General features: G+C 40.9%; 1 protein-coding gene across 2 annotated transcripts in view; it reads left to right on the top strand.

Annotated features, from left to right (window-relative positions):
- The window catches only part of syt7a (synaptotagmin VIIa), an 89658-nt gene that overhangs the window by 44741 nt on the left and 20168 nt on the right, over window positions 1-24749 (top strand). Inside the window, exons 1-2 of one of the 2 annotated variants that reach the window (XM_030135719.1) lie at window positions 11738-12900; window positions 16054-16185. In XM_030135719.1, the coding sequence (XP_029991579.1) occupies window positions 11738-12900; window positions 16054-16185 (1295 nt within the window). Of the gene's footprint in view, window positions 1-4469; window positions 4550-11737; window positions 12901-16053; window positions 16186-24749 lie in introns of those variants that run through there. The other variant, XM_030135720.1, reaches the window with a different exon arrangement.

The following is a 24749-nucleotide window of genomic DNA, read 5'->3' as shown; positions in this document are numbered from 1 at the left end:
CAGCTGGGTGTTGGAAGGCAGTGCACTGCCAACTGAGACAGAGAGAGTGGTAGTTTCACTCTGTCTCCTCATGTCTGGATTCTTCAAGAAAACCCTGAGCATCACCCAAGGCAGCTTTTTCTCACTCATCTCCTCCACCAGTCTACAGTTATGTCATTTTGAACATGCTCAGCTGGGGGTTTGACTGAAAAAGTGCTGGCGGATCGTTATTTATTATTTATTTTTTTTAATTTCTTTGTCCAAGTCGCGGCTTGCTGCAGTTTGAGTATGTCTCATAATTGGTTCATCATATTGGCGGGACACGAGGCTCAGAGCCAGACACTGCTGAATACTGTAATTGTGTGAAACCCTTTGTTGTGTGACGGCTGGTTATATTAGACTTAAGTATTTTCAAGGGTATTTGAGTGGGGGTTGAGAGGGAAATTGCTGGCTCTTTTTATTAGTTCGTTTTAACCGTCCTTTGGGGTATTTAGCTGATTTTCTTTATTGTCTCTAGCCTGATGCCCTGTTGAGCATTGGCATATCCATCACCATGGATCCCTGCAGCCCCTGCACCTATGAACAAAAAAGTGTTTGTTATCCACTCTTGTGAATGAGCTGAAGGAGAGGTGATGGATCTGAAGAAGTGTACATCTTTGTGTGTGGGAGTGTGTCTTTTGTGCACACAGTCACACATAGAAATGAGGACTGCAGGGCTCGATGTCCATTGAGGAGTCCTTCCTTGTTTTCACATCCAATCCAGTTGGGACCTACTGTCACTCATTGTTTTTCTCAGTTCACTATTCACACCTGTCCTTCCCAACCCCCCATCTCCTTGTCTCACCAGACATCCTGCACTGTCCTTGTTTTCTCTCCTTCTACTTGCCTATGTTTTTTTTTTTTTTTTTTTTAATTTAAATTTGATTTCTATTTTCAGCTCTCATCCCTGTTTCTGTGTTGGACTCTTGCTCGTCCTCTATGTCTTCCCACCTTCCTGAAAATTTTACGAAATCATTGAATGATACATGAGTTTCCTTTGATTGTTTGTCTGACAGAAATTCAGACAGTTTACTCTCCCAGAAATTGCCATGCAAGAGAACAGTGTTTTATGTTGTTTGTGTGCTAATGTTCCTTTTCTGAGGAAAAATAATCTACTGCTGAGCATGTTTTGAATATGATAGGTCATACTGTGTATTCATCAAGTATGTCGTGCAATGATAACAGCATTGTACAAAGAAATGCCTTAAGCAAACAATGAAATATCAAGAATGATGTCTAAGCTGAGAACATATTGTCAGTAAACAGACGTCCATGTTTTAAAAGAGACTTTACCTGGAAGTCAGAATATAAATCAGCAACACACATCCCTTAAGCTGTTGTTTAACTAGACATTTCTGTCAAATCTGTGTTTATTCATTTCCTGATCTTTCTATCTCAGGTGAATGCTGATTATACAATAGATCAGCAGCTTTGGTTCTTTGTGTGTGATAGATATCACTTTTGCTGGGTATTATTATTGTGGGCTTTATCATTTTAGCTCAGCAGTGTTATTGTCAACTCTGGTTTGTAACAGGTCCAACAATGTCCAAAGCCACAAAATCAAACATGTGGTCTACAGTTTGAAATGATATCTCTATTGTTTAGGCTATGTGGAGTCTCTGTTTGCCTGAAGCTCAGCACTGTGGCATAATTTGCATTTCTATAAGCTCCTGCTATTTATAACACTTGCACAATAATATAGATCTGAGTCAGTTGAGAGTCTGTCAGAAATTCAGAAATATCCTCTGGCTGAGTCTCCTTATTTTCATCTTAGAGCTTTGCTTATCTTTGTATTAACAAGGCCAGATTTTAATATTAGTTGTTTTATAAGCAAGCCATATGCTGCTCAGCTCAGGTTTCTGCTTACATCAGACAAGTGATTAAACAGGTTTTTTACAGGCACTTCTGAAAAAAAATTGTAGTGCTCATACCCATAAGGTTTTGATCCAGCTGCTACTAATAAATGTCAGGTGTTACGTACTGACTGTTCATTGGGCTCATTAATCTAGTTCTTGACTGGCCTTAAATGGTGAACTGAGGCCAGTCCACGTACCCACATAGATTAACTTCTGATCTTATCAGGCTTCAATTAAAAATGGGGAGGGGTTGGTGTTCTCCTATAGTTGGCTGTCTAAAGATGGTTGACAAATTAAAGGAAAAGTCAGTGGGAGTGTTCTCTTACAGGATGACATTTTCCCCAACTATAGGGCACGAGGGGCCACTGAATGGTAATGAAAATTATGTGACTCATAGGCTGTGGCCGTCATAGTCACCAAATTTTAACCTAGGGGAATACCTATGGGAGATATTGGACCATCATCATCAAAACACTGCATGAGGTGTTCCTCCCTCTAGTAGAGTGTACACACTAAAGCTGTTCTGGAGGCATGGACCAACATCTTACTGAGACTCACTGGGCTGAATCCACAACAAGCTGACTGTACCTGCTAATTATGTACTATTTGTGTCTGCAATCTGCTTTATTTTAAAGACCTATTCACAAAACATTTTGCACAAATGATTGATGTTGATAATGATTTACTGGAGTAAACATGCCCATATACTTTGCACCTCAGTGCCATTTGCCATATTTTTGTAGTTAAATTTCAGATGTTACAGATGTGTCACTGCATTTCAGCACATGGGTTAGCACATAGGGAAAACTGCAGAAACTGCAAAAACTCTCAAATTGTGCTTTGTAATGAGTTAAAACATGCACACACAGATCTCTCCACAATCACAAACTGCTGCTATGATATTTTGCATCTATAATACATTCTACTGAAATGTCCATACACTCCAACTATTAATGTAATTCAGTCTGAAACAAGTTTGATTAATATCTTACTCCTGATTTTTTTTTTTTTTTTTTTCTCAGTCAATGATTGGATCTTAGCAGAAACATTAGTGTGTGTCATGGCATTTCCATACTCAGACATTTACACATGGTGCAGCAGCTGTAACCACATTAACGCCACATCAGTCAGGATCTGACAGTTATTAATGTTGTGTGTTCTGCAACTGTTACGCCGTGGGATTGTAGGATAATGAGGTTATATGTATATGCACTAACACTGTGATCATCTGTGCTTTTATTATGCATGTCCATCCAATATCTAACTTAAGATTTCACACTTGACATCATTAAACATTCATTCAGTATCATTCATGGTTTACACATCTGGCAGCAGAGTCTGCAGAGAATTCCACCCATTGTCTGTCCTTTGTAAATTACATGCTATATTTTTGTTGTATTTGCACAATTATTGCTTTTCCACAATGTCTTTTTCCACCTACATACAAACAAGCCAATGTGAGATTTGTTTCCTGAACTTAGTTTTCTATGTTCTCAATTTGTTACAATAGGATAAACACAAAAATGCTGTTTTGAATATTATTTGTTGTGTGCTATTAATCTCTTTTATATGTTGTATTTAATGAGCTAATTTGTATTACTATAGTTGTTCTTCGTGATAATAGGGGAAGAAACAGAGAAGAAACTTTTTTATAAAATACATTTGAAAATTAGCAAAACCAAACCCAATGTGAGCCAAAAACTTTGAATATCTAGATATGATATGATTTGTCACTTTCAGGTCAGGAAGTAGAACTCCGGTTGTATCTGAAAAGACATGATATGAAGGCTTCTGACATGAGTGAAGTAGAAACATGGATGCTGCTTAGCCCCATGCATAATCAGAGTCCAACCTGGGATCTCCAATTTGTAGATCCATGCTCAGCCCCCCACAAACAAGCCTGCGACAGGATCTTGCGCTACAGCCAAGCTGAGATCCAATTTTACAGGCCAAGCCATGGTGGCAGCTCAGTGTGTTTTCCTCCTACTCGTTTTCTGCAATGGAGAATCCTACCCTGTCCTCGATGTATCAGAGCATCACTTTCAGGGAAGAATGCATGTTTTTTTTGGGCAAAGGGCAGCTTTAAACTGATCCTCCTCTGTCCCACTTGTAGCGAAGTGTCAATAGAGATTACCTGCATTGTGACACATGTGAAACACCTTTAACTGTAATGAGCTTTTCCAGTAGAATGCGCCCAGCAGACCTCACTTTTCCAAGCCTTTAAATTGCTATTATTTCCATGGTTACAGCAGGTCATGCTCTAGCTATTTAAAATCAGGCTGGTGCAGGACTTTCTAGAGGCTTCTCTCCAGTACCCAGCGGATTACCTTAAAGAGGCAATTGCCATGTAAATTTCAGGGTGGTGCGAATGATAATCATAGGCAGAAATGGCTCTCCAGAGCAGATTTGATTTGACTTTGATGAGTGTAATCAGGAGACCATCAGGTAAAGACTGATGGCACAGTGTTCCTGAGATAATATGAGAGGCATTTACACTTGAAATTAGTATAGCAAAAACAGCTTCAAAGGACAAGTCTAAGCTAACCTTTTGTTGCTCTGCTTTCTCTGCTGTCGCCTCTCTCTGCTTGGCTAAAGGGGAAGAGGAATAAGCCAGGAGTGGAAACAGCAGACACTCCAGACTCGGCACGTGGGCGAGGGGAGAAGAAAGCCATCAAGTAAGTGCCTGGTAACTAGTTGGGGTAGAATAATCTGGTAATAAAGACTCAGATTTGAGTCCTTTGGAAACATACGCCATAAAAACAAGGCAGAAAATGTAGCCTGTTGTTTATCTTGAAGAGTACACGTTCTGCAAGACAATGTTCTCCCAGACAATAAATGAAAGGTTAGTGATTTAATCAGGATATGATTAAATCTGCATTATCTTACCTGTAAATCTTTTGGCTGGAGAAGTGTCCTCCACCTATCTTACGGGTTGTGAGATAGGTCTCCCTAAGTGCTGGCCTTTAGCCACTCCTCTGTACTTAAAACAGTCCGGTCTTACATAAAGAAAGAGGGACTTGTGCTCTATTTAGAAAGCGATTTTGTAGTGAAATTATCGGAGGGTAAATGTTTGGCAGGATTGTGATCTAACATTTCTTACAGGGATCAAACTAAGATTAAGGTATTTTCTGCTCTTGATGAAACAAGACTATAGGTCAGCATCAGAAAATGTCAGCTTTGTAATGCTAAGCATAATATGTTATTCCACAAAATGCCTCTGTTAACCTACTCATTTTTTCTTCTATAGCCTGCTGTTGTCTCAGCTATTTTGGCAATGCCCATGTTTACTTTTGTTTTGTGTACTGACAATATAAGCACTACAGATTTGTGAATGTATTCTGACATGGGTCCCGCAGTCTGTTAATTTTTGCATTTTCTTTCTCACTGGCCACAGCAGCATCGGTGTGCTCTGTTTATCATTTCAGCTTCCAACTCCTCTCTGTGCATTGCTTTTCTCTCCTGCTCTGTCCCTGTGCTACAGCTACGACCACTGCGTGTGACTTGTATGACATTAGTGATTCTGCTCACCTTTTCCTCCTCTTCTTTGACTGTGTGCGATTTATCTCTCTGCCTTGTGTCTTATGCACTCATGTGTTTTTCACTGCTCACGCCAAGGATGGAGGCCAGACTTCTTAATGTTTACTCAAATGTGTTTGATCAGTGGTGCTGTGCTAGATGATCAGAATGTAATCTCATGCTGTTTGTATTCATCAGATTATGATTATTCCTCTTTTCTTGCTGCCTCTCTATCTATCTGTGTCTTTGCTACAGCACATGGCTTTATAACAAGTTTTTGTGAATGCCTTTTTCCCCCAGGCTGGCCCTTTTTTTTTATTTTATTTCTAAATCAAACCTATGGTGTTTATTAGAAAAATAAAAGACATTAATCTGGGCCTGTTTTGGCTCCAACTCTCATTAATACAGCCTCTTCCTCAATCCAAGCCCTGGCATCATCACTGGTTGGTTGGTGCCGAGGCTATCCATAGTTGTGTTGCTCTGACCTGTCTCTCTCTTTGGCCACAGTGATCTAGACAGAGACTTTTGGAATAACAATGACAGCAGCACAGTGCAGCAGAGGTGGAGCTCCTATCCTCCCAAGGAGTTCGTACTAAACATTTCTCCCTATGCCCCATATGGAGATCCTCGCCTCACACTCAAGTGAGTCTTGGTCTAAGGCTGGTAAGAGACTTCCCACCGAGCAGGGCTGTAATGAGGCAGGGGCACCCCCACTTCCCTTCCCTTCCCTTCCCTTCCCTTCTCTTCCCTTCCCTTCCCTTCCCTTCCCTTCCCTTCCCTTCCCTTCCCTTCCCTTCCCTTCCCTTCCCTTCCCTTCCCTTCCCTTCCCTTCCCTTCCCTTCCCTTCCCTTCCCTTCCCCCTTCCTTTTCTTTCCTTTTTGTCTTTTCCCTCTTATCCCCACCATCCGTTTCCTTGCTGCACACTCACCAAATTGGACATTTGGACATGGATGTTATAATGGCTGACAGCTAATTAAATCCACCTAGTTTCATAATCTTGAGCATTATTTACTCCTCGGGACAAAATTTTCTCATGAGTTAGTTTAGATACTTAGCCAAAGGCTTTCTGAAAAATCCATTCCACAAATGCCATAGTGATGGAATATATATACACGGAGTGCACATTTCTGCACTTATTATTGTTGTATAATGCGATTTTCATCAACAATACTAATAACGACAACAACAATAACAACCCACCCAATGTTAGCACACCGGAGGGCACAAATGGTTACTAATGATTACTCATAATCTGCTTGGGAAATGTGAGTGTAGGAAATGTCACACACGCACATTACCGCATCCCCACGACAGTCATTGGACTATTAATGCAGCGGCAAAACAGCAGAGCCATGTATGTCCCTCAGGCTAATTTCTGCTGTTACTGTTCACGTCCTGTCACCTTTTAATGAATACACAGGCACATGTTCAACTCAGTTGCCCCCCTACTCCCTACAGCCCTGCTGGTCCCACTAACTTCTGACCTCTAACCTCTCACCTCTCTCCCATGGGCTGTAACCATGGAGACGGACAACCCTCGTAGCTCTCCTCTCCAAAAGATATACTTTAACCCTCATTCTCTGTTATCTGTTTTCCTCCCCGTCCTTTCAACTTGCTGTTGTTCTTGTTCTCGTGGAGGGTTGACCGTTAAACCAGGTTGCAGTGTGGTGCCAGTGTTCACCTGTGGTTTACATCCATCTGTGGCTTCTCTTTGACCCCCATCAGACTAATAACTAATGTGCCCTGTACTAACACTGTAGCACTTGAACTGTGTCATCATTTTGAGAGATAAGGTGTTTTACTTGATGCATTAAAAGTCATTTTTTCACTCACTTGGTACTTGAATCCAATAAAGCACTAGCAAGGTCAAACCCATCTCCCTCTGGGCACTGAGGGGGCTAAAAGCTTAGACATTCTGCTACCAGGCATCTGTCTGATAAACTGTCTAATAACTGGTCATCTTTAATAGACCTAGCTGTTGAGGACTGTGAGTTAAATTGCCTGGAGAAAGGAGGCAGCAGCGTGCTTATGAACGCAGTGGATATATGGATTACTGTCTGAAAACTCTGCCTCAAGATGATGGCTGCTGATCTCGAGAAAAAGGCTTTAGACCTGAGTGCTTCTGTCTTGAGAAGTTCATTTTTCACAAAACCCTTTCGATTGTAATTTATTGTCTATAAACCTGTTTTTTTTTCAGTAGGTCCTTTCTTCACATTTTTCTGTCCAGCAGTAGGAAATAGATTTCCCTCCGGTAAACAACTTATATTATCAGTTATGTTAGAACTTGTAAAGAAAAGCCTTAAAATAAAACACATTTTAACTAGAAGACATGGGGCTTGACCTCCTGATCAGTACCATATCATTAAGGCCAACAGACAGCTGGGGAATCACTTTTTGTTTGAGACGCTCTTGAGATCAGCAGCTTTCAATTTCTCAAATGACACCGGGCCTCATTTATCAAACAGGTTACCTACCCTGTACAATCAATCTCCACGTTTAAGGATTTATTGGATTTGAGATTCAACACTATAATTTTTCAGTGTTAACTCAATGTCAACAACAGTCTTGACAAATTCCTTGGAAAAATGGTTATAGTGTTTGACAGGCTATTTTCCAAATTAAACTATGGTGGATTAAATATAGTGCATGTTACACTTTATTTTATTTATCTAATGACCCAGATATGAAAAAGTAAAGGTATATTTCTTTATAAATCACTTTTGACTCGAAATCCTGCTAGAGTCAGATACCTCTTGTAAATGTTCTGGGGAATTTATGGCCCCTTTAATTTACGTGCTCCTACCTTTAATAAAGCGTAGAGACATTCACCTTGTGCTCAGCTCGATAAATGAGGCCTGTGTATCCTGTGCTGACCGTTGCTCCGGCAGTGTCATCCATGCTGTTGTTGTGATTGATGACTTATCTGAATGCACCACCAGGTCAATTGGTCAGAGTTAGATGTGAAAGGTGACCTTCAAGGGACGTGATGACAGTGTAGCATTCCCAAAATCTGCACTTACACACCAGACTACCATGTCTCCTGTGCCTTGTGTTTTGATTCTCCTGAAGCAAGAGCACTATGCATATTAATGAAATGTACTCATGTCACCAGAGGGCACTACTGTGCTTTATTTTTGATCATCACTGCTTTCAGACTACACATGACATTTCAAACCCAAAAGCAGTTTTTAAGTGGAAATTCTGACCACAGCTCCTAAGTTTCAGCACTAATTAATTTCTGTACTTTTATCTTTTATTAAAGCCAGCATGATTAGACTTCGTTTTTGATTTTTCGGTCCAGGTATTTTACTACCTCCTGTAATTATTTTTACTGTTATTGACTTTAAATGGTTATCAAATGAGAATCTTAAAGTATTATGTCTAAAAATAGAAAGTAATCAGTGTTTTGCAGGAAAAGATGCATTTATATTTAACCCAATGTCACTTTGGATGACTTTCGAAACGAATCGATTATTTTCTCATGAGGCACTCCAGTTCCCATTGCTTTAAGTTGCTATTGAATTGCAAATCTAAAGTCCCAAATGCCTAAATGAATGAGACAATGAACGCTAAATGACCAGTATCAACACAATGTTGCTACTAGTGAATGCTGGCAGCTGTAGAATCCACCCCCCCAGGCCCTCAGGAGTGACTTCTTGCTGGTTTTCCACCCTCCACAGGCTCCTCTTCCTCCCTGCTTTCCTCTCCCCACTCCTCTTTTTTCTCCCCACACTGGACTCCAGATCTTTTCATCTACATGCTTCTCAGTTGGCCTGGAAAACTAAACCTCCCCCTATGCACACTCTACTGATCTGTCTCACCTCTTTAGCCATGTGGTTGCTCAGTCTGTTTTCCTGTGTGTGTGTTGTGTCTGTTCTTCTCACACTCTTTGGTCTTTTTCTCCTCTGCCTGTTGTTATTCTCTTTCTCTACACCCTCTATCTACCGTGGGATCTGCACACACTGTCTCTTTCTCTTAGTGGGGCAGTGTCAGGGGGTCAGAAGGGGGCAGCAACTGGGCATGGGGATGAAGGGGGGGGTCCTTATCGCAGTGACAGCGTGAAGAGCATGGTGACAGAGGGAGTGAAGGCCGGGAGGTGGCAGACCGTCCAGGGCCACATGCAGTCCGGAGGATTGAGACCCAACAAGTGAGTTCAGATCCTGGCATCAAAAAGCAAACATTTAAGTCACAATTAGGCCTGTCACAATCATTACATAATTGCAAACAACAATATCACATAACAATAATTGTTTCCATCCAACAGAGAAGTTGAGTGAAATTTGCAAAAAGGCTTTATTGCAACTTCATGTTTGTTACCGCTGTTTGTTCTCTTTTAAAGACATCTTGCTGTACTTTCTTTTACTACGACTCAAGGGCACCTGAGTGGAGAATTATTGGTAGTATTAATCTATGTTCCAGTGTTCAGTGCAAATAAACCACTTGTTCTTTTGTATTGTGTGGTCGCTTGTGTCTTGTATTATACTGTATGGGTAAGTTTAATAATACACATTGTATTATTAATCTTGTAATACACATAGTATTATTAAACTTACCCATACAATATAATACTGGCTTAAAATTAACAAGAAAAAAAGATTGTTAATTCAAAACACTGTTATTTATATAACGGTTTATTGATAAAATCACTTTGTGCTGACCAATAAAATTTGTTTTCATTTACATCACAATAAGACCATGCACTGTAAATAACACAAAACACTGACTGAATCATAATGAATAACAAAAATCATTATATTTCCACATGCCATGCTTTTACACTCAGATAACTGAGTCATCTAACCTCAGAATAATTACCATTAGTTTGGTGGCAACTGCAAGTTTAGTTTATTTATTGCACATTATATTGCCACTGCAATATTGAACAATGTTATCGCACACTGCAGAGTTTCCTCATATTGTGTCGGCAGACCATCACTGTTTTTAGTGTCAAAATGTGTGTAAGTTTTTATTTCCGCAGCAGCTATGATTAGATGAATGAATCAGTTCTGAATAGAAACACAGAGGAAGGTCGGGCACAGCTTGGTGAAAACTTGAGCTAAAGTGTCAAGGTGAGCGTGTGGGCACATACTGAGGTGTGACGAAATGTGAACTCTTGCTGTGAGTTTATAACAATAGTTTCCCAAGCTGTATCACACTGACTCAAACCTTGAGCTGACACGGCCAGCCCAGCTGCACAGTATAGCAGACTGTTGGAATCTGCAGGAAAGTATGATTTATTTATGGGAGCAACTGGACTGCCTGCGAGTGTACTTTCAAAAATGTAACACCGAAATAGTCTCATTTTCTCACACTGACTGAAAGAATGCGTCATACCCTGCCAACCTTCTTCCTGATTACAATTTAGGCGAAAACTATGTTGGGCACTAACTACATGTATCCCACAGCCATGACGTATGCCATGATTTAGGGTCTATATTCAGCCTGTTGTAAACAAGGTAGTTAATTTTCAACTCCGCGATTTCTTGCACCTTCCTTTAGCACCTCATGCCTGTGATTTCTTCCTCCACAACACATTTACGTTCATCACTACCTCACTGCTCATTCCCTCCTTCTCTCCTCTCCTCTCCTCTTCTCATCTTTCTTTTTGCCCCCTGTCTATAATTGGAATCTATTTTCAGGCCGCTATAAGTGTCTGTGTCTCTTGTGTTTGTGTCTCGCACCCCATTTTCTGTCTCTCCTCCATCATCACCCTCTGCTCTTATCATTTCCATCTCACTATCTCCATCTTTGTGTCGCTGTATAAAGCCACACCTCTTATTCTCCTTTTCTTATGTATTTGCCCACAATCTGTCTCATTTCTACAAACCTTCCATTACCTTTTTGATCCTTTTCTGTGACAGCTAAACATGAAAGATATCATGCTAAAAGCATTATGTAAAATTGTGTTAGGTGAAGTGATGCAAAGCGGCGTAAGCTGCACTTAACTGATGTGAATAGCTCTCTCATGACCCAGTTCTGGAAGTCTGGGTTACACAGCGTTCCATGAGAGCGAAGGATATATTTAGTGAGAGGCAAAAATAAGAAAAAAATCATCACATGGAATACTGTAAACCCTCAAACAGTTTATGATGAATGCAAAAGCGATGACATTATAGTGGCATTGTGGAATGTGTCAAATGGTACATTTTTAAGAAATGTACTAGTTACACATCATTTATGAAGGGGAGGAGTGGAAAATGAGAGGGTGACAGAGGGAGGGAGTCATGCTGTAGGACTTGGTTGGCTGTTGGGATGTCTCTAGAGGGGCAGCATGTATTTAAAAGACGAAAAAGACTTAGAGTGAAACGAGGAGAGGCTGTCAGACATGGAAAAAGTTAACTGACGAAATGAGGATCTCTCATCAGACCAAAAAACCCTCACCAGGAAGGCCCGGAAGCTGCAAAACCGTGACCCCCACGCCTCGGCTCGGTCATGTGGCACATAGCCGCTCTACGCCTGTGCGGACAGTGCACATCCGACCTCTGCCCACACGAAACACACCCTCACGCAAACCACAAACTCAGACCGCACAGACACGCAAACTGCCTCCACATTTGACGCAGACGCACAGGGCGAGCTCACTGTGGGCATACTGCTGCTCCACACAGCCTTATGAGCACTACACTGCACACAGCGACCACTCAGGCTGCACCTTCTACTGCTATTTTTGCTATTGCTGTTACTGCTGCTGCCTCACGTTGATCTCTTTCTCTCTCCTCCTCCTCCTGTCTCCACCTCCCAACACTCCTCCCTCTACCTCTTTGCCGTCAAATACCACCCTTTCCACTTCCTCTCCCACCTCGCAATCATCTACTTCCTGTGTGGATGAACGTCATTGTATCAACCTGACTTCTGCTGCTGTGTCTCCCTCCTGCCCTGTGCCACCTTGTCTCATCTCTGATGATACTTCCCCTCTCTTCTATCCTGAAATCTCCACTTCTCAACAACTCACCTCTTCTTGCCACGGCTCCTCTCCCATATCTACTGTGTCTTCTCCTCCTTCCTCTTCTGCAACCACTGACTCCTTCCTCTCTCACCATCACCCTATTCTCTGCCGGCCGTGGCCTTCCTCACGTTCTCTTACCTCCCTACTCCTCTGCCCTCCCAGCTTTGGGGATCCAGTCTTATCCTATGCATCCACTTTGGAGCACATCCCCTCTCGGCCGCGGACGCTGCTTCGCCAGCAGAGTCTTCAGCAGCCTCTCATCCACCCTTCAGGTCCGGGTCTGGGCCATCCCCCCACCACATCTCAGAGTTTGGGACAGTTACACACTGCACCTGGCCAGCCTGTGGCAGGTGGGGGTGCTGGGAGAGGAGAGGGAGGTGGCAACAGTGGTGAGGGTGGGGGTACACGAGGCGGCCCCCAGGGTGTACGGGGCAGCCCAGCGGGAGCAGGTGCCTCTCGTTATAGGGGAGGAGGAACAGGAGGGCGCTCACGTGCCAATCCTGGCAGCTGGGATTACATGATGGACCAGATGAAGAGCCGTGGCCTGGACGTCAAGTCCTTCCTGTGAGTCTCCAACACTCCTTCGTACCTTTTTTCATCGTAGTCTTTTGTAATGCTTGCTTAGATTTTTGTAAAGTGTGTATCTGTGAAGTGTAGTATCCGCTCTATTTGTCTTTTATCTCTTGTTTTAATGTGTACTGATGTTTATTCAATAACCTTTATTTAACCAGGTAGGTCAATTGAGAACCAGTTCTCATCTACAATGATGACCTGTCTTAGAATCAAACTGTTTATGATATGTAAAGGTTTAAGTAATAACTAATGAATGATAACTAATCTGCTTTACCTTTGCTTATGTGAAATACCTCTTCCTTGGCTGTTTTTTGCTTTTACATCTGATATCCAGGGAAGGATATTAGTTTGATCAATAAGTAAGCACACAGTGTGGATGGTTTTTGTGTATGAGTGTTTCCAAAGCATGTTCTGGGTTTTTTGCACAATATTTAGTTATTACTTGTGTAGTAACATGTAGTAAATCCTGCTGTTTACAAGGTTAGACTGAAACTAGATGATGGGTAGATTATGACAGCTTAAAAATCTAATAAAAATGTTAATTAGGATGTGGTTATAAATGTATATAACCTGTCTTATAGTAGACAGTATGGGAGATGGATCAGCATTTTAGGCACTGATATTAAATAAGATCAATTTTTTTATTAGCTGTCTGATATGTTTATGTTCCTTTAAAATCTCAATTAATGCTGAATTAATGAGCACACAGTTAACATTACCATATGTGATCCATAGTACTCTTTCCATGATGAGTTTCTAGTTTTCAAACCTCATTGTTTAGTAGCCTGTTTAAAATGTGCTATTTCCTAGTCTCAAAGTGAAGGACATCATGCACATGAAATATGGCAAGGAAGTTAGGACATATTGTGGGCTATTTCTATCGCATTCTGTGATAAATTGTTCAATGTTTACGCTGAATGCTCTGCTAAACAGTAACATCTGTTTGGATGGCATTCAGCCTGTCTGCTGCAATTGTCTTTACAGGACAAAGCTAGTTGTGCTAGCTTATAATATTCATGAGATGGTGTCATGAAATGTCACAAGATATTTTATATTCACACCGCCCCACTCAATTACATGTTGTTATTTCTGAGCCATCCTTATAAATGATTGTTAAATATAAAACTTAGGAGACACACCAGTAGGCATAATCCATATTTCATGAGTATTTGGAACTAAAGTGACACCTTCTTTTTCTGGTATCACTGTAACTTTTATGCTAATAGCGAGGCTGTGTCTGCTGCTTGTGGTGCTAGGTTGCTGACATGTGTGTCAGCATGTGTTCATCACACAATCCACGTGTCAGTGTGCATCAGTATAAGAGCGAGGGTTAAGCAGCTGTGTGTAGATTTGTGTTAACCCTGAAGCATTGATCTTGTGTCACCAGTGCCATTACTTCCACAACATATTGTTACTTCAGGCCAGAAGACGATGGAGGTAGATGAGGGAAAGGACAGTGCCAAGGTACAACATGTGTTAAATGTCCCTTCACACGGAATTGCTTTAAAGGACCCGGGAACCATCACTTCTACTTTTTTATGTTCGTTAAAGCTTATCAGAGCATTTGACTATGACACGGCTAATGATTAAATGCCGCTGGCTAACAGTGATAGCGATGTAACATGTACAACCATCAAGGTCATGGAGAATCCTGCTCATAATTGTCAGCTATAGCACTCATCACTATAAATGTGATATTGAGGTCAGCGTTGTTGTATTTCGCTCTTTGCAACAGCAACACCTCATATGATTGATGACGGAGTGGTAACATAATAGACCTGACCCACTCTTCAAGCCAGTTAATTTCAATTTTGGCCAGATTCCCTGTCAGGGTGAATCATTGCTCACTGAATGTGTTGATGTCACTGACACAGATACGTAACCTTTTGAGCCATTTGATCAAATGGATCACTTCGAAGATTGGACTATATGCTTTTTGGCTGAAAATCAATACTTTATCCCTGTGTCATTAATGTCTGATCCCACTTTTGCTACAGGTTCTTTAACGTCCAGCTCATTGATTGAAGTGTTTTACCAGTATTCTTGTGTGTAAATGCCCATACTAAAGGGTGATGGGAGGAGAGTGATCCAATAAAAGCTGTACTTAACAGTATCGCTATGAGCTCCATACCATCATATTCTGTAACAGGGAGGTTATTTAACACAGCTTTATGGTGCGGCAAGAAAAGCTTTCATGAGCTTGTAAGGAAGATGAAATTGTGCAGTTTGGGGTGCTATCTTTTCACAGCTTGGCACCATATTTTCTTAGCAGAGGTAGGTGGCACAGTCAGACGCTTAAGCTATAGGAAAATAGGTGTGGGTGACAGGAAGGAGGGCATGATGAGGAGCTGAGCATTAAGAGTAGAGGATAGGGATGGAGAGGGGGAAAGGGGGAGGATTTGGAGAGCAGAATAGAGGAGATGAAATGAAGAGAGTGCAACAGAGAGTGAGGGAGCAGTGACCCAGAAAGCAGCGACACACACTGAGCACCTCAAGATACTGTGTCACTCAAATAGAAACAATTAGTCCAGATCTCCTTAATGAGGCTTAATTAAATCTTAACTCTGGAGAAAGATGGCAGGGTTGTTGGATGGGAAAGGTGAGTCTGGAGGGAAAGCAGAAGGCAGGTTGAATAAGTAGATAAATTGCCGTGTGTGTGCGTGCATGCAGATCTGTACATACCTTCTACATGTGTGGATGTGGAAGCCGGTGAATATCACATCCATTAACAATCACTGACTAATCACCTTAATTATTTGTTGTCTGTACAATTGTGAACACAGCCTGCACCTGTTGTCAGCACCACTTCATTAAAACATTACATTATTATTAATTCGGCCTTTCACTTAAAGCTTTCTCTTGAATATCCTTCCCTGGACAAAGTGTTTACTGCTGGGATGTCATGTATTCTTTATGACTCTCCTTATGACTGTTTTCTCTGTAACTGCCTCATATGTTTACTCTCTGACCGCCACCGCCGCCTCAACGCTCATGTCCTCGCTCTCACCTTAAATGACCTCTCTTTTCTTCTCTTCCCCCCTGCACCACACCTTCTTTATGTTCGATTCCCCTATCTCTCGCATCTTTTCTCGCCTCTCTCTCGAATCTCTGTTTCTGTCATATTTTGTTTGTTGGGGGAGCCAGTGAAGGGAAGCTGGTGGTCCTGGCTTTGGCCATTGGTGTGGCCGAGCAAGATGACTTTGCCAATATCCCTGACCTGCAGGAAACAGCGCAGGCAGCACCACCAGCCAATCAGGAACCCCCTCCTGAGAAGAGGTACCAGATGAAGTGTGAGAGCGCTTGTTGTGCGTGCGAGAGAGAATCGGGTCGCAAATGAAAGAATGCGAGGGATATGAATTCGAAGAAAAACAAGATGATGATTTCAGAATCCGGGCAGAGGAGAGTAGTTTTGTTTTGGAGTGTTTTCGTTGAGTCACAGCTCTTAAGAGCACTGAGCCGCAGACACGTTACCTGAAATAGCAGCATAGCTCTGTTTCTGAAATAAAAACGAGACTTGACTGTGGCACCAGATGTAGAAAAAAACGCTTGTAATGAGTAAAGAGATAAAGCACTTTGGATGTTAGCTGTAAAGCGGTAATGAGCTCATAAATCACGTTGGCGATATGCTCGCCTCCATCCACTCTAGTCCTTTTATTCTGCTTTTAGGGGTAAAACTTTGGCCAATCAAATAAAACAGTAGTTTCTCATGCCAGTGGTCTTTTCTTTTAACCATGATAATTATCTCCCCTATCACAATGTCATTCTTCTCCAGCATTTTCATCTCTATTTGTTTGTCTTTTCACTTCTGCCTTACAGAGACCTCCCATTGGTAATTGTTGTATTTTCTTTGTCTTTCCATGCTTTTATTATCCCACTTCTTTCTGCTCCTGTGTTCTTTTTTTTCTCCTGCTCATTAGCTTCCTTCAATCACCCTCTGCTGCTCTGAGAGTCCCGTCTCTGTAGCTCCACTGAGGGCCCAGAGAGCCTCCTCATTATTCCACAACATGTTAGTCACTTACATAAACATGCTGCTAAAAATAAACCTTTTCCTTGCCAGCCACCTTACACACTATAAGCCAAAATATTTCCACTGATCTATAAGGATGCACCACTCTCACTCGTATCTCCCTATCTCCCAAAATAATTGGTTTTGCATTCTGTTTTGAAACTGGAGGGATTTTTTCCTCCCATCGTACAGTTTAAGACTAACAAATGAGCACTGTGGCTTTGTCGTGTAAAACAAACAGCCTCCCTGAGCTTGAGTTGTTCATTTCAGCCACGGACGACGGATTGGATTTGTTTCCACAAACATGTAAGACCACAGAGCCAGAGTTACACCCTCCATTTGGTCCAGCCCTAGGCAGATACGACACACTTGATTTCCTCTGCAGTCCAATTAGGCCGTTTTAACCTCACTTTGATTCTGTGACAAATTGGAGACAATTTAGAGATACATAATGTGACACACACCTTAAAACAAAATGGCAGGGGAGGGTGAACAAATTGTGATTTACTCGTCACAGCAATTATTTCTCATTCACAAGTGTTTCATCAATTTGACACATGATTTAAAACTAGAGCTCTATTACAATACAGATGGTAACTGTTTTCCTATCGAGCCTGCACAGCTGCAGTTTGAGGCTGCACATGTGGGCAATTGAAAACATTTTAGTCATTTTTGTTGAGAAGTAAGCTTTGAACAAAGAGTCTCCCAAGTAGAACTGTGATGATTAATCAGGTAATCAGTGAGTTGACTGAACAAAATTTCACAACTGTTTTGGTAAATTCTATTCTATCATTATTGTCTACTCATTTTGGCCAATTTCCAACCCAGAAGTCCAAAGTTTGGGAGGCTGGATTTCTTGAAGGTGATGATTTGATGTGTTTCTTTAGCATATCGAATAGAGAATAGGATATCTTTGGATTTTGTATAATTTTAACACATATCCTATGACATGTTTAACTCATAAAGATCCAAACATCCACTGCCAACCAAAAGTATCTACTGATCTAAAATGTTTAATACCTGTTGATCCATTAATCCTATCAATACATGTAAATAATTGGTGTAAAATGCAGTTTGTTGTCTTTTCGTGGTCATCAGATATGACCCGTGTGGACGTTCAGAGGCTCCTGAGTGAACATAGAAACACTGCCATCTTTTGTAATATTGATTCATCAGTAAAATCCATTGAGTTTGATAAATGCCAGTAGATGGAGACACTTGTTTTCATATTCAATTAATATATTTTGTTGTAATGTTAGAATTTACTCTGAGTTCTTATAAACATCAGCATGATTAGTGAATTAAATATAGAAAATTTTCACTGAAAAATGCAAAATACAGAGGATAACATTATAATAAACGGTGACAAATTACTCAAGAATGGTTAAATAGGGAGAAAAACTGATTTGGGAACTGCCACAAAAGTAGCTCTGGGTCTCTATGAGTTAATGTTAGGATGCTAGTTAAATTGCTGTTGCTATAGAATAAATGGCTGATCAGTTAATTGTCAAAATAAATAGATTAAAAATTAGAAAATATTTTTAATACATAGACCATTTAATGCTTGGCTGATCATACAGCTTTAATCTGGGAAAATAAGCACCTCCACCTTTTTTTAATTGACAAAATTAACCTCCACAGCTACACATCAACAGCTAGTATAAGATATTTGTCTGCTGGTTTGTCTGCCTCATTTTAGTCTCTTGCCTCGAAGCATTCTTTGGCCTTTTCCAAAAATCAACATGGCGCCATAAGCATGAAAGTACAAATTTGGCTTTTGTGCACATCAAAAGTATTCATTTTGTCATCATCATTGTTCAGGATTAGTGTGGTGCTTGCAGAGCAACAGGAGATCAATTTGACCTGTAAATTGCTGCACACATTACATCTGGCTTTTCCAGCTTTTGTGTTCTCTTGGATACCTCCTTAAAGGTTTCTGAAATCTGCTAATAAAGGGTAGAACAAGCAGGAACCAAAGGCTGCTCAGTCCAGCACATGGGCAACAGCTGATTAACAGCGATTGAGTGCATTGTGGTATTTTCAAGATTACCATGAGTTTCATTTCATTTCTTTCAGTCAAAACAGCATGACTGGCAGCTTACAGTGTCTGAAAATGGAAACAATAGAGAAGGAAGTCAAGGAAAAAAGGGCTTTGAATGTCTCTTAGTGAGCTTGTGCCGGTCCCTCTCCTGTACCGTAAACTAATTCCACTTGAGCCACTTCTGGTTTTATTTATTTCACGATAAATTACAAAGGTATAAAGAATGATTTAGCCACACTTTAATTAGATGCTAAATATAGAAACTTCATCCACAGTGTATTAGCAATGCAAGGTGTAAGCTTGCTGGGAGTATATCATTCCCTGTGGTGTTAGTGCTGACTTCACAGATGTCTGACCATGATTTAATCAATCACACTCGTGGCATATTCCTCATTCTGAACGGGACTCTTGAGCTTGGCTTTCAGGTCAGAGACAAAGCTGTGCTTTCATCTATCTCCTGCTCTTCACACCCCCATGTTATGGCCTCATCATCACAGTGTGTATATTTACACCAAACACGTCCCTTATGTATTCATCAGTCATCTTCATTCCTGCATCCTTCATTTTAAAAGTCATGAATTTATACACTTGATTGGTCATATGAGCAACATGTCATCGGTGAGTTATTACAGCTAAACACTAAGCCTCTAATTTGGGTGGTTTATGTGACGTTAACATCAAAATGAAATATCAGTACTCATGATGAAAAGCAAAGTGCCCTTCATTAGTGAAATAACACTATACCTGGCTGTACATTTCAGTGATCTAAAGAATCTAGGGAATGTGGGAATGTGTTTAAAAAGTAATAACAGTCTCATTTACCTTATAGTGACTTTAAATGCATCACTGTAGACTGACCATAGTCGAAGGCAGGCCACACAAACACATTGTCATCCCCACTGGCCATGAGAAGGTGTTATAGTGCGTGATATTCATTACGTTCCTTCACTGACCTTGTGTGTGCGATCACTGGATAAAAGCGTGGTCATTTGTTTATGAAGTGAAGCAGGAGCAGGCTGACAGTTTGCTCCAGACTTGTCGGTACTGATGGAGTGATAGAGACTTTTCAAATCAAGGTTACACACTTTATGCGTCCTATTCAGGGGGAGACAGGGAGGGAATGTGGTACGATAGAATAGCAGAAAAACTGGCTCAGATTACAAAATTGTGGGTTGGTTTGATTCTGGGGCCACACATGCTGAGATGTTTATATCCCAAGCATCCATAGGTTGGATGTTAGACAGCTTAATTAGGATGTTTGAATGGCTTCTTAATGCCTCATTGGTTTTCACTGAAACAATTCAGTTGCGATTCAGTGAACCTATACTGTAGGTTCTCCTCGAGTGTTGCTATAAAGGGAAGCCATGATCCCAAGAGCTTTGAATCTAGATCTCTGTCTGAGCAGCAGGCAGATAACCCAATGAGGGTGGAGGTTTAGAGGAGGCGGGATATATAGTATCCCTGTGCCGCATTAACATTCAATCCACTTACTTGCCTGTGGTCTTTCAATTATTCATCCTCGCATGTTACATCATTTTTGTTTGAGCCAGTGGAGTTGTTTCTTGTTTTAGAATACATCTTCCAGATATTAATAGACATGGATGTATATTTCTCTGCCTCAAAGATGTGATGCACTCAGTGAGACACTGTCAGTGAGTGTCTGTTAATTGCCAAGTGGGCTATATAATATTGCTTCATAATTTATGAGCTTATTACATTGCTTAACCTGACATGAGAGGCAAAGACAAACACAGCAGATGGCGGTTATGACCTTTTACGGAAATCAATATAAATGTGTTTTTATTTAACGTCATAACTGTGTGTTTGTGCTTTAACTGCATTAGTCTGAGGAGGAGGAGTTCACAGTATGTGGTTTGAGGTTGGTGTATTCAACTACAATATATCTATAAATATGTGATCACTGTTAGATAATGCTATTTTTTAATCATGTAATTTCTTCAGCTTATAACACGTCATTTTTTAACGTATAAATTTCAGGTTGTATGTTATAGTCATAAAAAGCCTTCCTGTTTATTTCTGTGTGTGACTAATAAAAGTTGAAGAATTTGTTAACTTGAGGTCATGTGCAGACAACTATAAAAAGAGTGGTCAAGTAGGTCATGTAAATAATAGAATACGCTGCTTTTATAAGGTTTTATGATGCTGCAGAGGATATTAGTTGCATGTGTGTTTGTTCATAAACATGTAAATTGATTATGTTATGCTCTGCTAGTCTGACATAGTTCTCCTCTTGTGACAGGGGCTTTACAGGCCCGACTAATCAGCAGTCTTCAGGGGATCTGCTTAAGACCGTCCCTGAGGCTGTGGTTCCCTGTGGCCACCGACATCAGATGCATTCAGTTACATGTTAACACAGAGGGGAAGTAGATAGCACAAAGGCAGAAAAAAGGAATCACAGTAAGAGCAGAAGGGAGTGCTTTATATCCATCCATCCATATGTCAGGGGAGAATGAGAGAAAAAACACATAGTGCAAATCCATCCATCCTTCTAGAAGAGTAGTTATTGTGCTGTGCACATCATGCATTACGTGAGGCTGATGGCAGCACTTTAGCCAGCAGGTACATGCTGGTACACATGCTCATCTCATACATCCCAATAGATGGATGCTGGCTGGGGAGACGAGCTATTAGGAGCATTAACCTGGGATTCCTGTGTCAGAACAGAGCAGGTGGCACATCTGCAGCAGCCTCCACCTCAGAGGCAATCTTTGGATTTAATCAGGGTTCAAAACATTTGGAAGATGTGTGTTTGCAATTTTAATGGACTTTTGGCATGTTTTAATGATTTCAAATTGGTTAAATTCCCTGGAATGATATTGTTATTATTTTAATTGAGCTCTGAGATATGAATTCTAAATTGCAGAGAGGTTTGGGGGGTCATAAAGGGAGGTGGAGTTTTGAACTGCATAGACAATAAGATCTGCTTTGGATGTGGAAGTACAGTAATCATGTAGTTTCTTTACTTACACATATTTTAGGATTTGACTTGATACAGTTGATGAAAGCCCTGATGAAAAGTACCTGCGCGTAGGATGTCGTATTTGTTACATAATCACCTTATTGGAATTATTTGAGCCAGCTGCAATTATTTTGGATAATTGTGATAATTATCTCCGCTCAGCTGTATAAAAGCAACTGGATGAAATAGAGTTGTAATATTTTTTCACTATTTCCACATTATTCTACACCATTTGGTGAGATAGTTTGATTGGCACTCTTAATGAGAATGATCGTCTTCTTGTTGCACCCCCTTCCACATGGGGCTCAAGTTATTATACTGATAATCAACATTAGTTGTAGTTTCTTTATGTATTTCAGTAATATACTTTATATGTTTAATCTGCCCTGTGCAACATTATTTACAAAGATCTGTTGCCCATAAAGTTGGATAACAATATTTTTACCTCTTCTCATGAAATGATTGTGACAATATGATTTATTCTTGATAGATAAAGTGTAACTGGGACTCATTATACTTGGTCAAAGGTGATTACTGTAGTGTATAAGTAGGAATAAAAAGAGGAATGTGTGAAAACAAAATTATTCCAACTTTATGGTCAACAGTATATGGTTTGCTTGGCCTCATAAATGATGTAACATAGGGAAAATTACCAAGTTCATCCAGTACCAGTCCAGCACTATCAACAAGAACCATAAAGTCGGATGACTTATCCCACTGTGGAACTTGATACCGATGTTATCTTAGTTTTATGGACTTAGCATACTGAAAGCAGAGGAGTTCACCCTTTAGCATTTGTGTTCTTAAAAACTACTTCTAAAAACAGAATAATGATTGCACTAGGTCAAAGATAATCACTGATGTGTATAAATAGGAATAAAAATGGGAATGTCTCTGAAAACAACAGTATTCCCACTTTATGGACAACATTGTAATCTAGTGGTATAAAATGAACAAAATAAAAGATAATAAAATTTTTCATTACAATTATTAATATGACAATTCATCAACTTCTAGAATTTCATCATCATGACAGCCCTACCTGTCAATGTTGTCTTATACTTATTTTATGTAGCTTTTAATAGAACAAAAATAGAAATAAAGCAGTACTTAAAACATCATGACCAACGTATGGCAGCCGCTGAATTGCCCTGTTGTTGTTGGGGTTTTTTTCTGTTTCCATTTGGAGTTCAGTGAAACAAGCAGATACACAGAAGGCAACGTTTAGCACCCTCCCTGTTGCCTCTTCCTGAAGTGGGATTTCAGTAAATGATGCTGTTTTGGATTCATTTCCAGTTCCAGCGTACAGGAAGTAACTAGTTAACAACGAAAGCATCCATATTTATGTGCTGCAGCAGAATCTGTGTTTGTAGCCCGAGAAGTGAAGCAGCTGAGATGACTGTAGTGCGACGTACATGTGTTTCATGTGGATGATGAGTTATGTAAGCAGCAGCATGCTTCAGTGTTTCAGTGTATGATGCTGGGAAGTATGTTGTGGCCCCCGAAAAATGATAGATCTAGTGGATGGCTTTGAAATTGAGCATAAACATTGAAATACATCACTTCATGGTCATGGGCGAGCATGTTTGTTTGAGTGTGACATGTTTGCAGTGGGGTGGGGAGTCTGAGTGTCTGAAAAAAGGGTTGGGTTGGGCTTTCTTTCTCGCGTCTCTCTCCAGCCTAGAAGTGGAGTGTCTTTACCCCCCCTTCCCCCTCTTCGAGCTGCTGGCCCTCGGTCAGGTAACAAAACAGGATAGTATCACAGGACGGTGAAACCCAAAGTGGCCCCGCCTGCCTCCATATGTCTGTTCATGTGAATGTGTGTGTCTGCGAGGCTCTCACCCGTACCTGTCATATATCCTAAACCTTATCTTCTTTGTTCTCACTGTGTTTGCCTGTTTGCTGCACCCCTCTAAACACACCCTTCCCTGTGCCCACCCCCCACAACCTCCGGTCACACGTACCCTAAACCCCCACCCCCCCATATGTATGGTCTATGTTTCTAGAGCCGTTGCCATGCCAACAGCCCACTTTCTGTGCCTTAGATGTGGGAGAATCTGAACTCTAGTCCACTCTGCCTCCCACTGGATACTGTAGACAACTGCAGGCTTTAAAGCACCAATTCCCATCTCAACCCTCAAGGGGCCAGACAGAAAAAGCACTGGCACAAAAATCTAGCAGTTGTAGTGTTACCATCTGCCACAATTAATATTGCTTTTTTAGAAATCAAATAAACTGAAACAAAAATGTATTTTGAATTCAGCATGTACTGTATGATCTGGAGGAAATATTTTATTCTGTGCGATAAACCTGCAGCTCCAGCTGCAGTGTAAACAGCCTGGAGGCAGTGCAGAAGCAGAAGACCACCTCAGGTGCTGTAGAGCAGGGCTGGTAGAAAGGCCATTCCCCTGGCTGCGCTAGCTCTTTACCTGAGAATGCACTGAATCCCTGAATGAAGCATGAAGGAGAATGAATAATTGAAGGCGTTAACTCACCCATCGATAGTTGGGAGGTGGAGGAGGAGGGAGGTGCCCTGCTTCAAAACAATAAGTCTCTCTCCTTGCTTTAAACATCTTTTTATCTGATCCTCAGATCTCGGTTTAATGTTTTCCCCAGCCTTTTCCTCTCCTCTCAAACTCACTGCCTGCAGTTTAGAGTCTGTGCAAAACCAAACAGGCCCCTGAAAATGCAATTACCTCCCTTGGAAACTAATATAACTAACACCAATTGATGAATATTCCCTTCCCATTCTTGAAATGGTTAACATCCCTCCTTCCCCCCGTCTCGCTCTGGTTCCTTTGCTGGTTCAAGTG

Source organism: Sphaeramia orbicularis, chromosome 6 (genome assembly GCF_902148855.1).
Source record: "Sphaeramia orbicularis chromosome 6, fSphaOr1.1, whole genome shotgun sequence".
NCBI classification, from domain to species: domain Eukaryota; kingdom Metazoa; phylum Chordata; class Actinopteri; order Kurtiformes; family Apogonidae; genus Sphaeramia; species Sphaeramia orbicularis.
Note: the sequence above shows the minus strand (reverse complement) of the source record. Positions and strands in the feature narration are given on the sequence as shown.